At 53.1% G+C, this 15,923-nt stretch overlaps 1 protein-coding gene across 6 annotated transcripts in view; it reads left to right on the top strand.

Moving 5' to 3' along the window:
- The window catches only part of si:ch211-250n8.1, a 201,965-nt gene that overhangs the window by 75,426 nt on the left and 110,616 nt on the right, over nucleotides 1–15,923 (top strand). For all 6 annotated transcript variants that reach the window (XM_038776618.1, XM_038776619.1, XM_038776617.1 and 3 more), the window contains one exon: nucleotides 44–79. In XM_038776618.1, coding sequence (XP_038632546.1) covers nucleotides 44–79 — 36 coding nt within the window. The remainder of the gene's footprint in view (nucleotides 1–43; nucleotides 80–15,923) is intronic.

Raw genomic sequence — 15,923 nt, 5'->3', positions numbered from 1 at the left:
GTAATAATCATATAATGATGTTTCTGTCTGGGTTACTTTTCAGAACAGTAGTTTTCTGGATGAAAGCTGGCTGCTTCCAGTAAGTACTGATATTTTCTGCCTTCTGGATTGGATTTGATTGGATTTGTTTATTGTCACGTGTACCGAGGTACAGTGAAAAGTATTTTTCTGCAAGCAGCTCAACAGATCATTCAGTACATGGAAGAAAAGGGAATTAAACACAATTCAAGAAAATACAAGAAAATACATAACAGGGCAACACAAGATATACAATGTAACGACATAAGCAATGGCATCGGATGAAGCATACAGGGTGTAGTGTTAATGAGGTCAGTCAATAAATAAGAGGGTAATTTAGGAGTCTGGTGACAGTGGGGAAGAAGCTGTTTCTGAGTCTGTTCGTGCGTGTTCTCAAACTTCTGTATCTCCTGCCCGATGGAAGAAGTTGGAAAAGTGAGTAAGCCGGGTGGGAGGGATCCTTGATTATGCTGCCCGCATAAGTCCATGGAGTCCATGGATGGGAGGCAGGTTTGTGTGATGGACTGGGAGGTATTCACGACTCTCTGAAGTTCCTTGCGGTCCTGGGCCAAGCAGTTGCCATACCAGGCTGTGATGCAGCCCGATAGGATGCTTTCTATAGTGCATCTGTAAAAGTTGGTAAGGGTTAATGTGGACATGCCAAATTTCCTTAGTTTCCTGAGGAAATATAGGCGCTGTTGTGCTTTCTTGGTGATAGCGTTGACGTGAGTGGACCAGGACAGATTTTTGGTGATGTGCACCCCAAGGAATTTGAAACTGCTAACCATCTCCACCTCGTCCCCGTTGATGCTGACAGGGGTGTGTACAGTACTTTGCTTCCTGAAGTCGATGACCAGCTCTTTAGTTTTGATGGCATTGAGGGAGAGATTGTTGTCGTTACACCACTCCACTAGGTTCTCTATCTCCGATATGTAATTGGAGAGAGTGGCAACAACTCTATACTTGCTTCTATCATTCACTGCAGGAGAGACTATTTACTTAGAATTACAAAGAATGTGCAACACAGAAACAGGTCATTCAGCCCAATAGGTTTATCATAGTATTTATACTCTGCATGAGCTTCCTAACCCGATCAACGTATCCTTCTTTCCATTCTTCTTCATGATTTTATCTAACTTTCCCTCAAATCTGTGCTATTCACCTCTACTACCTACTCTCTGGGTTAAAAAAATACTTTCTCCTGAATTGGATTTTGTAGTGACGACCTTTTATTTGTGGCCCCTGGTTCTGGTCTGACCTGGAAGTGGAATCGTCTTCTTCACATCTATCCTATTACATCCCTTCATAAGTTTAAGGACTCCTTATCTTCCCTTTTCTAGGAAAAAGAGCGCCAGCTTGTTCACAGCCTGGTCTTTGTCCATAATCACTAGTGCAGTCCAAGTCGCTATTTTTCATCTAGAAGCTTAGATAGTGAGTATCAGCAGGCTATTTAACCATGGAGGGCATCACAGCCAAACTTGGATTGTGTCTTAAGATACTGCCTTAACGCATGTACTTTCCAGTTACAGTTGCTATGTAATAGTAGGAGTGCGATACCTGGCTGATTGACCTAAGACAACTGCCACCACAACAAAGATCAGCTAATTGCATTGAGCAGAAATTAAGCCTGTGTGCTTCTAGTTTGCACATGTGCAGTAACTCCCTGAACAATCTCAATTGCTGTGTTGTACATTAACTCTGAGTGTCAGCATGTTGTGGATAAGCCTTGACTCTCTGGGCTGATCATTTTCCCATTCTTCCTACATCTGCACTGTGATGCTGAACAATAACTTTTATTTACTCTGTATGCAGTACCTTTGAGCGTCCAATGGCTCGTCACAGAGATAGCAAACAAAATTTGGCACCAAACAATAGAATGAGACACTAAGGTAGTTGATTGGTCAAAGAGGTAGATTTTAAGAAGTGTCTTCGAGAAAGAAAGAGAGGGGGGAAATCCGAGATGTCTAGGGCCTAGGTAGCTGAAAGCAGTTCTGCCTGTGGTGGAATGATTAAAATCGATGTTGTGCAAGGGACGAGAATTGGAGCAGTGCAGGTGTTTTGGAAGGTTATAGAGTTGGAAGAGATTATTGAGATTGGGAGGGAGCTCAAGTCATGGAAGAATTTGAAAAAAGTGAGGATTCTAAAATCAAGGCATTTCTTAACCAGGAACTAATGTCAACAAAGAACAAAGAAAAGTACAGCATAGGAACAGGCCCTTCTGCCCTCCAAGCCTGCGCCGACCATGCTGTCCATCTAATCTAGAAACTTCTCCACTTCCGGGGTCCGTATCCCTCTATTCCCATCCTATTCATGTATTTGTCAAGACGCCCCTTAAACGTCACTATCATGCCTGCTTCGACCACAATAAGCGATTTTCATTCATTTCATGAAACTTGGTGCAAGTTTCAACTCAATGACCGATGTGCCCGGTTCAGTTCTTACCGAGAGGGATCATCTCCCTCCCCCATCAGTTCCGCCAACATTGGCAGTAGAGTTTTGGATAACCTCAGGCTCACATAGGGGAAGATGGGAAGCCTTGTTAAATAGTCTTTGAAATAGTCAAGTCTAGAGGTAGGAAAGGACTGAATGTGGCTTTCAGCTGCCGATGAGCTGAGGCAGAGTCTGATGATGATAGGGAGGTGAAAAAAACCCCACTGTAAAGTCAGAAACCGTTTGTCACTGAGATTTTAACTCCCCGCTGCACAAGTGCGTAATTAATAGGATTTAATTAAAAATCAAACATTTAAAATATTTTAATTCTGTTCAATCTGGTGTCTTTCTCCTTCAATGCTCTCTCCATCATTCATTTTAACTATACCTTATTTTGACTTCCGGTGGCAGCATGTAGGGGGGAAGTCGCACGTTGGGTGGCTCCTGCTCGAGGCTTGTTCTTTTGGAGTTTAATACCAGATCCCAGGGACAATTTTTTATGACAGAGTGTAGGAAGGCATAAGGAAGGTGATAATGTTGAAACATCACAAGAAAGCCGCCGTGAAGAAGGGAGTGAGGGTTCACCGTCGAATGAAAGGGCCAGCCGGGAGCTGGAAAGATGGCAGAGGCTGAGTCACTGGATGGGGCCGCACTGCTTACGGCAGAAAAGATGACCGAGGTGATGGAGTTGGAGAAGCAGTTTGCGAAGCATATGGAGGTGTTGAGGAAGGAGATGTAGGTGGCATTGAAGGTGTTGGTGGAGGAGGCAATTGCCCCGGTGAAGGTGGCTGTGTCAAAGACATCAGCCGAGGTGCGGGAGCAGGGTGAGAAAATGAAGGGAGTGGGGGAGGACATGTCGCAGCACAGCGACCAGCTGACCTCGATGGGGGAGGAGCTGTAGAGGGTGGTCGAGGCCAACAAGGGGCTGCGAGCAAAGTTGGAGGACTTGGAATTTCGATCAAGGCGGCAAAATCTGGATTGTGAGCCTGCCCGAGAGGGTGGAGAGCCCGAGGCTGAAGGAGTACTTTTCTGTTGGCGCAACTGATGGGGCAGGGAGATGATTGCTCTCGGTAAGAACTGAACCAGGCACATCGGTCGTTGAGGCCTAAACCAAAGGTGAATGATCCGCCAGGAGCAGTGATTGTTTGCTTCCACAGGCATCACATGAAGGAGAAGGTCCTAAATTTGGTGAAGCAGAAGCGGGAGGTGCGGTGGGCTGGTGCTGATGTACGCATTTACCAGGACTTAACGATGGAACTGGCAAGGTGGCAAGCGACTTTCGGCTGAGTAAAGACGGCACTGTGTAACAGTGGGGTGCTTTTGGCGTGGTGTATCCAGCGAAGTTGAGGGTGACCTGCAACTCCAGAGACTTTTAATTTGAGACGATGAAGGCGGCGGTGGAGTTTGTGAAGGCCGAAGGCTTGGGGCAGAAGTGAGGAATGGGACTGAAGATTGGTCATGGACTGTAGGGACGGGAGTTGGAAGAGTATAAATATATATATATATATATATATAGAGTTCTGGTTTATATTTTTACTTCATGCTGTTATATGGGTTAAGCTTTGTCGTTTTTTGTAGCGACGTTTTTTCTGAGGTTTGTTTGTTTGCACGGGACATGTTGGATTGAGAGGGAGTATGTTCTCGTTTTTGGAACTGGGGAGGGGAGGGGTCCTTGGCAGGGACACCCGCACTAGCAAGCTTCAGTTAGCTAGCGAACGGAGGTGTGGTGGGGGTACGGGCTGCGGACATTGGAGCCTGGTGAGCAGGTTTTGATGGGCCGAGGATGTGTGAAAAGGGGGGGGAGGGGTTCTATACTGGGAGAGGTGTTTTCGAAAGGAAGTGGAGGGAGTGATTCTGGGAGGGGGAAGGGGTTCGATGGTAACAATGGATGGAGGAGGGTCAGGTCCAGAGGGCAGGGCCCGGAGTTATGTTGCAGGAACGTGAGAGGGTTGAGAGGACCAGTGAAGACGTTGAGGGTGCACGCACACCTGAAAAGTTTGAAGGCCGATGTAGCGATGCTGCAGGAGACTCATTTGAGGGTGAAGGATCACGTGAGGCTAAGGAAAGGCTGGGTGAGCCAAGTGTTTCATTCGGGGTTTGATGGCAGGGCGCAGAATTAGCGGTTTTCGGTAATAATTGAGGGAGGTTCCAGATGGAGAAAGTGGTGGCAGACCAGGGAGATAGGTATGTGATAGTGACAAGGGCATTGGTGAGGAGGTTGGTGGTGTTGGCAAGCGTGTTTGGGGCAGCATGGTAGCACAATGGATAGCATTGTGGCTTCACAGTGCCAGGCTCCCAGGTTCGATTCCCCGCTGTGTCACTGTCTGTGTGGAGTTTGCACGTTCTACCCGTGTCTGCGTGGGTTTCCTCCGGATGCTCCGGTTTCCTCCCACAGCGCCAGGCTCCCAGGTTCAATTCCCCGCTGGGTCACTGTCTGTGCGGAGTTTGCACGTTCTACCCGTGTCTGCGTGGGTTTCCTCCGGATGCCCCGGTTTCCTCCCACAGTCCAAAGACGTGCAGGTTAGGTGGTTTGGCCATGCTAAATTGCCCTTAGTATCCAAAACGTTTAGGAGGGGTTATTGGGTTATGGGGATAGGGTAGAAATGAGGGCTTAAATGGGTCGGTGCAGACTCGATGGCCTGAATGGCCTCCTTCTGCACTGTATGTTCTATGTGTGGGGCCTCACGGTAGCATGGTGGTTAGCATCAATGCTTCACAGCTCCAGGGTCCCAGGTTCGATTCCCGGCTGGGTCACTGTCTGTGTGGAGTCTGCACGTCCTCCCTGTGTGTGCGTGGGTTTCCTCCGGGTGCTCCGGTTTCCTCCCACAGTCCAAAGATGTGCGGGTTAGGTGGATTGGCCATGCTAAATTGCCCGTAGTGTAAGGTTAATGGGGGGATTGTTGGGTTACGGGTATACAGGTTACGTGGGTTTAAGTAGGGTGATCATTGCTCGGCACAACATCGAGGGCCGAAGGGCCTGTTCTGTGCTGTACTGTTCTATGTTCTATGTGTATGGCCCTAACTGGGATGATGTAGGGCTTGCGAGGAAGGTATGTGGGGCCATCCCTTGGATTTGCTTGAGCTGATAGTGGGTAGGCACTGGAACATGGTGCAGGGGCCAAGGTTGGGCAGGTCGCGGCATGGCCACGCTCACTTGCCATGTCGGGGCACGGGGGGTGGGGGGGGGGGGGGGTGCGGGGGGCTTGACTGGACTTTTGGAGGCAATGGGAGGAGTGGACCCTTGGAGGTTTCTCTGCACCCGGGGGAGCAGAGAAATGGATTTTCCTTCTCAATCCATAAGGCCTATTCGAGGATAGATTTTATTTGTGGTAGAGAAGGCGCTGTTAGCAGGGGTTAAGGGATTGGAGTATTCGGCAGTAGCAATTTCCGATCACGCGCTGCATTCGGTGGACATGGGGCGCGAATCTCCGCTCCCGCACGGAATCGGGAAGGCAGGCGTGAACTCGGCCGAGTTTCCCGATCGATTCTAGGCCCGGAAATGGGCTAGGAGTGGGGCCACGGGAAACACTTGGGGAATGACGGCAAAAGCCCGCAACCCCCGAATGACGCTTGAGTGACGCCGCTCTGCGTCGTAACAGGGCGCGAGCGACCAATACAAGTGAGGGGGTGAAAATGACGGAGCCACGGAGGGCCGCCCCGAGGTTCGGGGAGACTGACCTCGAGACCCTCCTCGATGAGGTGGAGCAACGGAGGGGCATCATCTGCCCTAGAAGAGGGCATCGCCACCCTGCCAGCGTTGTGCAATGGGCCTGGCGTTAGGTGGGCACAGCAGTGAGTGCTGTGGGGCCGACCCCTCGGTCTGGGGAGCAGTGCCTAAAGAAGCTCCACGACCTCACCAGGGCTGCCAGGGTAAGTGCCAAGAGGGTGCCCCCGGGTCACAACAATCCCCCCCCCCCTCCCCCCCCCCCCCCCCCCATGTCCCTCATCACCCACCTCCCCCCCGGGCACGAGGGGGAGGGGGAGGGGGGGGGCCAGAGTGAGTGGAGGGTGGTTAACAAAGTTGTCACAGACCCACATGAGCGCTGCGACCCCCTGGAGAGATGCCATGGTGTAGCTGCAACATTCCCCCCCAACCTGTGCCAATATCTGAACGCCCTGATGTTCCCTGCCGAATTGTGATGCTCTATCCATGCCCTCCCCTGAACAGGACAAGACTGCTCACAAGAACCGGGAGCGGAACAGGACCGGAGGGGGTTCACCCATTATGCACCCCCTGACAGTCTTTGAAGAGAGGGCACTGGACCTTGCTGGGGGATCTGCCACCTGGGAGGTCGCGCAATGCGAGGTTGGAGGTGCAGAACCAAGTGAGACAACCCTGCATGACAAACCCTCCCACCCAGCCATCCTCGGTCCCCACACACCATACCCACTGGACCCTCCATCCTTGGTCCCCTCACACTCTACCCACTGGACCCCCCATCCTCGGTCCCTTCACACTCTACCCACTGGACCCCCCATCCTCGGTCCCCTCAAACTCTACCCACTGGACCCCCCATCCTCGGTCCCCTGAAACTCTGCCCATCCTACGCCCGGCCGAGCGTGTCTAACTAACCCCGTATTATTCTGTTCCCTAGGGCGTGGTGACGAACGTCCAGGGCCGTCTGCTGCCACACACAGGCGCCCATCTTCCACGACCATCGCACCCAAGGCCGCACGCCAGAGGGTGGCAGGAGGTCAGCCAGGAGTGCCATCCTCCCAACCCCGGACCCTCGAGCAGGACGCACACAGGACGGCGACACACTCAACAGAGTCACCTGAGGGAGAACCAGACTTTGGCCGCGTGCAGCCTGCGCTCGAATATGACTGGGACGAGGCCACTGCTGGTTTTATGACGAACGACAACCTAGAGCTTGCGGCACTGCTATCTCTCACACCATCCACCATCCCAGAGACTCTCACCTCAGTTGGCCAATTAAGTGATGAGGCTCCTGCGCCACGGTCTGGTGTGCACTACACAGCTGAGCCGGTAGAGCAGGTGGAGGTCAGAGCAGCCGAGGGTCTGGACGATCGGAGGGCAGCCCAGGCCCAGCATTCAGCTGGCTCCCAGACGTTTCCCGGGTTCCTGGATTTACTCGACCCACCTGGACAGCCGATGCATTTCAAAACCCAGGGACACAATGACGGGATGAGGGCCGTCTTCCAGCAGCTGCAGACGCAGTTAGAGGAGTCAAACCGCATCCAGGAGCAGGGAGTGGTGCCACTCATGGCAGCCAACCAGGCCGACACCGCACGGGTGGCGTCCGCGGTCGAGGCAATGGGTGAAACGGTTTCGGCCATGGGTCAGGTTCTGCAAGGCTTTGGGCTTAATTTGCATGCGTCATCCTCGGCCCTGGACTGGGCTGCCCTCTCACAGGCAGCAATGCGCCAGAGCCAAACCGACATTGCTGGCGCGCTACGGGCCCTGACCGAGTCTCACCAGGCCATGGCCCAGTCCCTGCATGCCATGGCCCAGTCCCAGCACGCCATGACCCAGTCCCAGCAGGCCATGGCACAGTTCCAGCAGGCCATGGCACAGTCCCACCAGTCAGAGAGCATCGACCGCCTGACACACGTGCTGGATGGCGTCGCGCACTCACAGGTTGAGGTCTCACAGTCCCTGGCGGGAATGTCTCACTCCTTGGACACTGCGAACGTTCGGACCCTGGTCGATACCGTTGCAGGCCTCCAGGACTGGCAGCGGCAGGTGTCGGTGGGGCGACGGGGCACCTCCCCGCTCACACCTCCGTCCCACAGTGAGGCACGGGGGCCACCGGGCTCCCCGAGGGAGGAGGGGGTTCCGGGGCCCGTCCCATTAACTCCATCACGGGACGTCCCTCAACGCTCGGCCTCCCCCGCGTCCCATCCCTGGTGCGTCGGGGTGGCACCACGTCATCCGAAACGCCCGTGGAGCACCCTGGCCCATCAAAGCCGGGTCGCCCCAGGAAACGAGTGCCGACGGGGAGACATATCGCAGGGGGTGATTCTCATCAGTCCGCCTCCACTCCTGCTGTATCATCTGGGGATTCACTTAGACATAGTGGTAGAGTCCGTAAGGCAATGAAGAGGGACTCAGAGTAAGTGGGTCGGGTGAAGGGCACAGTTTAGTTGTACGGGCTAGGGCATCTGTACATAATATTCACCATTAAACTCACTGTTGCACCTAACTTGTAAGACTGTGTAATTTTTCCGTTGCCACGGGGATCGTGATGGTGACCGAGTGTCGCTGGGGTTCACGAGCGATGAAACTTCGGTGCCGGGTGTGCAGTCCCTTCCCCCCCCACCCCTCCCACAGCTACCCCACGCGGGCACACGATGGAGTGTCCCTGACGAACTCAGCGACCACCGAGATGGATGGTTCAGCAATTGCCATGAGTCAGACTTTGTCTAACGATTCTGAGCTCACAGCTCATCGCAGAGCGGGCTGTCATCATTCAACATGGCACTGATCACACCCGCTGACACAGCCATCAATGTCGTGCCATACCGTTTTGCCACAGTGGTAAGGATGATGTCGAAGTGGAGCAGTGTACGCAGAGCGGGGGTACAGGGCCAGGGGTGGGGGGGTTTTGGTGGCAGTTGTGTGCTGACCGTTTGCACGACTGGCGATGCAGGTGATGGTGTTCAGCGGTGCCGTCGCGCGCGACGCGTGAATCTTGCTGCCACCAACGCGTCGCGTGCCCACTGTCCTCGCCGGGTCTGCCATGCGGCCTCCTGGGCATCACCAGCACCTGGGTCGTGTCTGTGTGCTGCGCCCGACGCACCACCAACCTCCTCCACCTCCTCCTCCTCCGTCTCCGTGTTGGCACCACTGCCAGTGGCTTCTCCCTCCGACTCCTCCACCAGGGCATCTCCCCTCTGCATCGCGATGTTGTGCAGCGCACAGCAGACCACTACAATGCGAGCGACCCTGTCGGGCTGGTACTGCAGGGCCCCTCCGGAGCGGTCCAGGCACCTGAATCTCATCTTCAGGAGGCCAAGGCAGCGCTCCACCACACCCCTGGTTGCTGCATGGGCCTCGTTGTAAAGGGTCTCCGCGTTGGTCTGAGGCCTCCGTATGGGCGTCATCAGCCAAGACCTCCGTGGATAACCCCTGTCGCCCAGCAACCAGCCCCTCAGCAGGGGGGGCCGTCCCTCAAACATAGCCGGGATGAATGACTTGGCAAGAATGTACGCATCATGCACACTTCCAGGGAACCTTGCGCACACGTGCATGATCTTCATGTGGGGGTCGCATACCACCTGGATATTCATGGAGTATGTCCCCCTCCTGTTTGTGAACACTTCCCTGCTGCCTGCAGGCGAGCGCATGGGGAAGTGAACACAATCAATGACCCCCTGGACCATCGGTATACTGGCCACGTTGGCAAATGCACGGGCTCGTGCGTCTTGATTTGCTCTATCCTCGGGAAAGGTGATGTAGCGGTCGGCGATGGGATACAGGGCGTCGGTCACATCCCGGATGCACCTGTGCACCGATGACTGCGATATCCCGGATAGGTCCCCGCTCGGAGACCGGAAGGAGCCGCTTGCATAAAAGTTAAGTGCTACCGTCACCTTGATGACAACCGGTATCGCGTTTCCTCCTCCCGTTCCACGTGGGGCGAGGTGCGACACGAGGTGGCAGATATGTGCGACCGTCTCTCTGCTCAACCGGAGTCTCCTCTTGCATTGTCTCGAAAGAGAGCCGGCCACGGTACACCCTAGGCCTCGCTCGTCGCCTATAGCGCCCTGGCTCCACCATCAATGTCTCCTCCCCCCCCCCCCCCCCCCCCATGCTGCTCGACGACGGGCCACTCCACGGCCATTCCCTCTGCTGCTGCAGCTGCCCCTGCATCCACTGTGGGATGTGGCTGTGGACGCAGTGCAGCAGCCCAAACCACTGCGGCCAGCCTAACCCCCTGGTCACTTTCTGCGTCCAACGGGCAGTTAACAACACATTCTCCTCACTGGTGCGTCAGTGGGCTGTGGCCATCAGCCACAGGGCAACCAGCGGCCGTGTCCTCATCACCGTCCTGCCATGGCAGGGCGGCTGACATGTTGCATCCGGGGGTGGACGACCCACTCCATTCACTCCCTCTCCCCTCCCTCTCCCACTTCTCCCTCTCTCTCCCCCCCCCGACTTCTCCCTCTCTCTCCCCCCTCCGACTTCTCCCTCTCTCTCCCCCCCCTGACTTCTCCCTCTCTCTCCCCCCCTCTGACTTCTCCCTCCCTCTCCCCTCCCTACCTCTCCCCCCCCCCCCCCCCCACTTCTCCCTCTCCCCCTGATGGGACCATCAATTCACTAGACACGTGCTTTGAGATATGAACAGTGGTTTTAATCTACTTACTACAGAGCCAGCCTGTTACACGTTGAACTCTCGATGAACTGGTCGGTTGGCTCTGGGCATCGATATTTATACAGCAGTCCAGGGGAGGAGCCATCGGCGGAGCCAAGGGTGGAGCCCTGTACAAACTCCTAAGCATTCCCAGAGCTACTCCCCCTAGTGGTCGGGCAACGCAACTGCGCTTACAATCGTACGGTCTCATATATATATCACAGTGTGAATTGCAGAGTTACATTCACCACACCCCCTCTCCCACTTCTCCCTCTCTCCCCCCCACTTCTCCCTCCACCCCACTCACTTCTCCATCTCCCCCACTTCTCACTCTCCGCCCCCTCTCCCACTACTTCCTCTCCCCCTCCCACTTCTCCCTCTCCCCCTCCCAGTTCTCCCTCCCCCCCACCCATTTCTCCCTCCCCCCCACTTCTCCCTCTCCCCCCTCCCCCACTTCTCCCTCTCCCCCCGACTTATCCCTCTCCCCCCCCCCCACTTCTCCCTCTCCCCTCCCCACTTCTCCCTCTCTCCCCCCCCCCCTCCCACTTCTCCCTCTCCCCCCCCCCCCTCACTGGCCGCTGCGTTCACATTGATGCATTCCCCAGTTTGCGGAGACTCCGGGACAGTTCACTCACCTCCTCACTCCGCGTCAGCCAGCTCGACTGGCTGGCGACTTTAAAAAGCAGGTGTGAACGACGATGTCATGACCTTGCGTCACGACGTCGGGACTTCGACCCATCTGGGCCGGTGAATAGCGGGGATGCCGGAGAATCGCCATTTTGGCTGCATCGGGCGATTCTCTGTGTTTTGCGCGCGAAACACGATGACAAAAATTTGGCCGGTTGGGAGAATAGCGGGAGTGCGTCGGACCGGCGTCGCGGGAAAAAACGGCGCGGCACGCTATTCTCCCAACCAGTGTGACATGGGAGAATCGCGCCCATGGTTTTGGAGAAGGGGGCAGTGCAGAGGCCGGGGTAGAGATTGGATGTGGGGTTGCTGGGGGACCTTGGGTTTTGTGAAAAGTTTGGGAAGGTAATTGAGGAATACGTGGAGTTTAATTGCATGGGGGAGGTTTCGCAGGCGGTGGTATGAGAAGTTCTGAAGACGGTGGTGAGGGGGGAGGTTATCTTGTTCAAGGCGAAGGTGGATAAGGAGCAGAGGGTGGAGCGGCAAAGGTTGATAGTCGAGATGTTGGAAGTAGATAGGAGGTATGCAGAGGACGTGGATCCAGCTCTTTTGGAGAGGAGGAAGGAGCTACATGCGAGTTTTGATCGGTTGTCCACAAGGAAGGCAGTGCGCCAATTGAGGTGGGTGAGGGGGAGCAGTTGATGAGTATGGGGAGAATCTTGAAGGAAGGGAGGATGGGAAGTATGTTGGCAGGTCAACTTTGGAGGGAGACTTCCGGTGATGACGATGTGCTGAATAGTTGCACAGAGTGAGGCTAGGCTAGGCTGGAAGCGGAGCAAGGCGAGGCTGGGATCGTAGTGAGACAATGCCAGGGTTAGAGCGAGACAAGGCCAGGGTTAGAGCGAGACAAGGCGAGGATCAGATCAAGACGAAGCTGGGATCAGAGCGAGACAAGACGGGGCCGTAATCAGAGTAAAGCGATTACCTCACTCTAGCTGTGGCCAGAGCGAAGAAGGGCCAGAGAAAGGTGAGGCCGGGGTCTGAGTTTGGTAAGGCATAGCTCTAGGCCGAGGGCAAGAAGCAAGGCTGGCGAGGCCATGGGCAGCAAGAGACTGGAGGGAGGGGGTTGTATTTGGAAGGAGTGCTGGAAAGTGTGTAGGGAGTGAATGGGAGAGTGTGGAGGCTGAAAAGAGCAGGGGAGCGGAAAGCACAGGGGACAGCAAGGTGTTGTGGTTGGGGAAGAGTTCAGACCTGGAATCTTGGGCTGTGGGTGCATGGAAAGTATATGCCCTGAGACAATCAACTAAGAACCCGTGGGAATCAGGTGTTGCTCTCAGCTCTTTAGTGTCTCGTGGAATAATTTTTATGGATTACGTGGTCCAGTGGTTGGAGCTGCTGCCTTGTGGCTCCGGGGACCCGGGTTCGGTTCCAGCCTCGGCTGGTTGTAGGTGTGGAGTTTGCACTTTCTCCCGTGTCTGTGTGGGTGCTCCGGTTTCCTACCATGGTACAGGGCAGGTTTGGTGGATTGGCCATTTTAAATTGCCCCTCAGTGTCTAAAAGGTTAGGTCAGATTACTGGGGTACGGGGATAGGGTGGAGGCGTGGGCTTCAGTAGGATGCTCTTTCCAAGGGCCGGTGCAGACTCGATGGGCCGAATGGCCTCCTTCTGTACAGTAAATTGTATGTTAAGTGGCTCTCCTCCTGTGGACCCGAAAAATAGTCACTTTTCAAGTGGCTGAGACGCTGGTCCAAATGCAGCTCGCCCTGAGCAGAGCGGAGAAGAGACTGGAAGCTCAAGAGGCAACCATCAAGGACATGGAAAAGGCCCCAACTGACTGGAGTGATCAGATTGTGGTGCTGGAGAAAGAGGTGCCGAGGTGGTCGCGACGCAGGGCAGTCTGAAAGGTAAAGTAGAGGATCAGTAGAACTGCTCAAGAAGGCCAAAACCTGCGGATTGTGGGCCTACTGGAGAGGATCGAAGGCCAGGACCCCAGAGTATATGTGGCCGCGATGCTGGGCAACCTGGTGGGAAAAGAAACTTCCCCCAACCCATCAGAAATAGGCAGGGCACACCGGTCGCTGCGCCCAAAACCCACAGCTGGGGAACAACCGAGGGCAGTAATAACCAAACTGCACCGGTACCAGAACCGGGAAAGACTCCTGTGCTGGGCCAGGCAGTCCAAGGATTGTTGCTGGGAAGGACATAGAATAAGGATATGCTAGGACATGAGGCTGACCTGGCCAGGAAACGGGCAGAGTTCAACAGTGCCATGGGAATGTCACTTTAAGAAATATTTGTCTTCTCAAGTGGCTGCAGTGATGTCATTGTGTGGGTGGAGCTGGGCTCTGGCTCTGCTTTTTACTTTCGTTTTGAGCGGGAAGCTGCTTTTGGCTCTGAGTTTTACTTTCGGTTTTCAGTTGGGAAGCTGCATTCAAACCAAGAAGATGTATTTTGGTCTCTCTCTCTGCATGCTAAATAATGTCTCCAGATCACTTGATAATTTCAAAGTAATACCTGTTTCTGTAAGGAATGCAAACCTACTGTTTCTGTTGGGAAAAAGGTGTTTAGCTGATGGATGTTGTTAGGAAAGTTACTAAGGATTACCTATAGAGTACTGTTCTTTGTGGGGGTTATCAGTGTTGGTAGTTGATAAGATGTTTACTGTGTGTTGCTAAAATGTTAACTGGATTCATAGAATAAACATTGTTTTGTTTAAAAGTACTAAAGATCTCTGTTGCATCACAGCTGGAAAGTGGGCCCTTGTGCTCCTCATAACCAAAATCTGTCAAAAGTTGTAGGTCAGGTGAACTCCACGATATACTTTTGTGTTCTCTAACCTCTGGCCCATAACAGATTGGGGGTTTGTCCGGGATAAAAGTCTATCTTTCGTGCTTGCGTTGGCTTAGTGAACTTAAGACAGTGAGGGGTGAGGATATTTGTGTTTGCTTTTCAGGTGTGGTATTCCAGTTTCAGTAGGGAGTGTCATGTGTATGTGCACCTTTAAGAAATGGGTGTTTATCAAATAGCTGCAGTGATGTCAGTGTGTGGGTGGATCTGAGCTCTGCTCTGTCTTTCATTTTCGGCTTGAGCTGGTTTGAGCCGGTTTGAGCTGGAAGTTATTTTGTAGCTCAGTGTTTTTTTAGTTTTGGCTGTGAGTTGGAGTGCAGCACTGAATGCAAGCATATGTGTATCAATCTCTCTCTGCAATCTAAAGAATGTTTTCAGCTCATTTGATGATTTCAACGTAGTATTAAAAAAGGGATTTGTCTCATTGGATGTTGTTGGGAAAGTTGTTGAGAGATACCTGTAGAATAGTATCTGGTGAAAGTATCAGTGTTAGTATTTGATAACATGATAGCGGCTGCAGGACATTCTGGGGGGGGAGGGTGAACAGCCAGCTGTCGTGGTGCACATAGGCACCAACGATATAGGTAAAAAACGGGATGAGGTCCTACAAGCAGAATTCAGGGAGTTAGGAGTTAAACTAAAAAGTAGGACCTCAAAGGTAGTAATCTCAGGATTGCTACCAGTGCCACGAGCTAGTCAGAGTAGGAATGTCAGGATAGATAGGATGAATGCGTGGCTCGAGAGATGGTGCAAGAGGGAGGGATTCAAATTCCTGGGGCATTGGGACAGCTTCTGGGGGAGGTGGGACCAGTACAAACCAGACAGTCTGCACTTGGGCAGGACTGGAACCGATGTCCTAGGGGGGGTGTTTTCTAGAGCTGTTGGGGAGGGTTTAAACTAATGTGGCAGGGGGATGGGAACCAATGCTGGAAGTTGGAAGGTAGTAAAACAGGGACAGAAACAAAAGGAAGTAAGGGGAAAAGTGCAAGGCAGAGAAGACATAGTCAGAAATCCATAAGGGCGACAGTACAAGGTACAGTGACTGAGGGGAGCACAGTGAATAGGCCCAGTAATAACAAAAGGAATAAAACTGGAGATGTTAAGATTCAAAACAGAGGTAAAAAAACCAACATAAGTGTACTTTACCTGAATGCTCGTAGTATTCGGAATAAAGTAAATGAGTTGGTGGCACAAATCATCGTAAATGACTATGATTTAGTGGCCATTACTGAAACATGGTTAAAGGATGGTCACGACTGGGAGTTAAATATCCGAGGGTATCAAACTATTCGGAAGGACAGAGTGGATGGTAAGGGAGGTGGTGTTGCTCTGTTATTTAAGGATGACATCCGGGCAATAGTAAGGGATGACATCGGTGCTATGGAGGATAAGGTTGAATCCATTTGGGTGGAATTCAGGAATAGTAAGGCGAAAAAGTCACTGATAGGAGTAGTCTATCGGCCACCAAATAGTAACGAGATGGTGGGGCAGGCAATAAACAAAGAAATAACTGATGCATGTAGAAATGGTACAGCAGTTATCATGGGGGATTTTAATCTACATGTCGATTGGTTTAACCAGGTCGGTCAAGGCAACCGTGAGGAGGAGTTTATAGAATGTATCCGCGATAGTTTCCTAGAACAGTATGTAATGGAACCTACGAGGGAACAAGCGGTCCTAGATCTT

The sequence above is a fragment of the Scyliorhinus canicula genome, chromosome 18 (assembly GCF_902713615.1).
Source record: "Scyliorhinus canicula chromosome 18, sScyCan1.1, whole genome shotgun sequence".
In the NCBI taxonomy this organism is placed as follows: Eukaryota; Metazoa; Chordata; class Chondrichthyes; order Carcharhiniformes; family Scyliorhinidae; genus Scyliorhinus; species Scyliorhinus canicula.
This window is presented reverse-complemented; position numbering and strand designations above follow the sequence as displayed.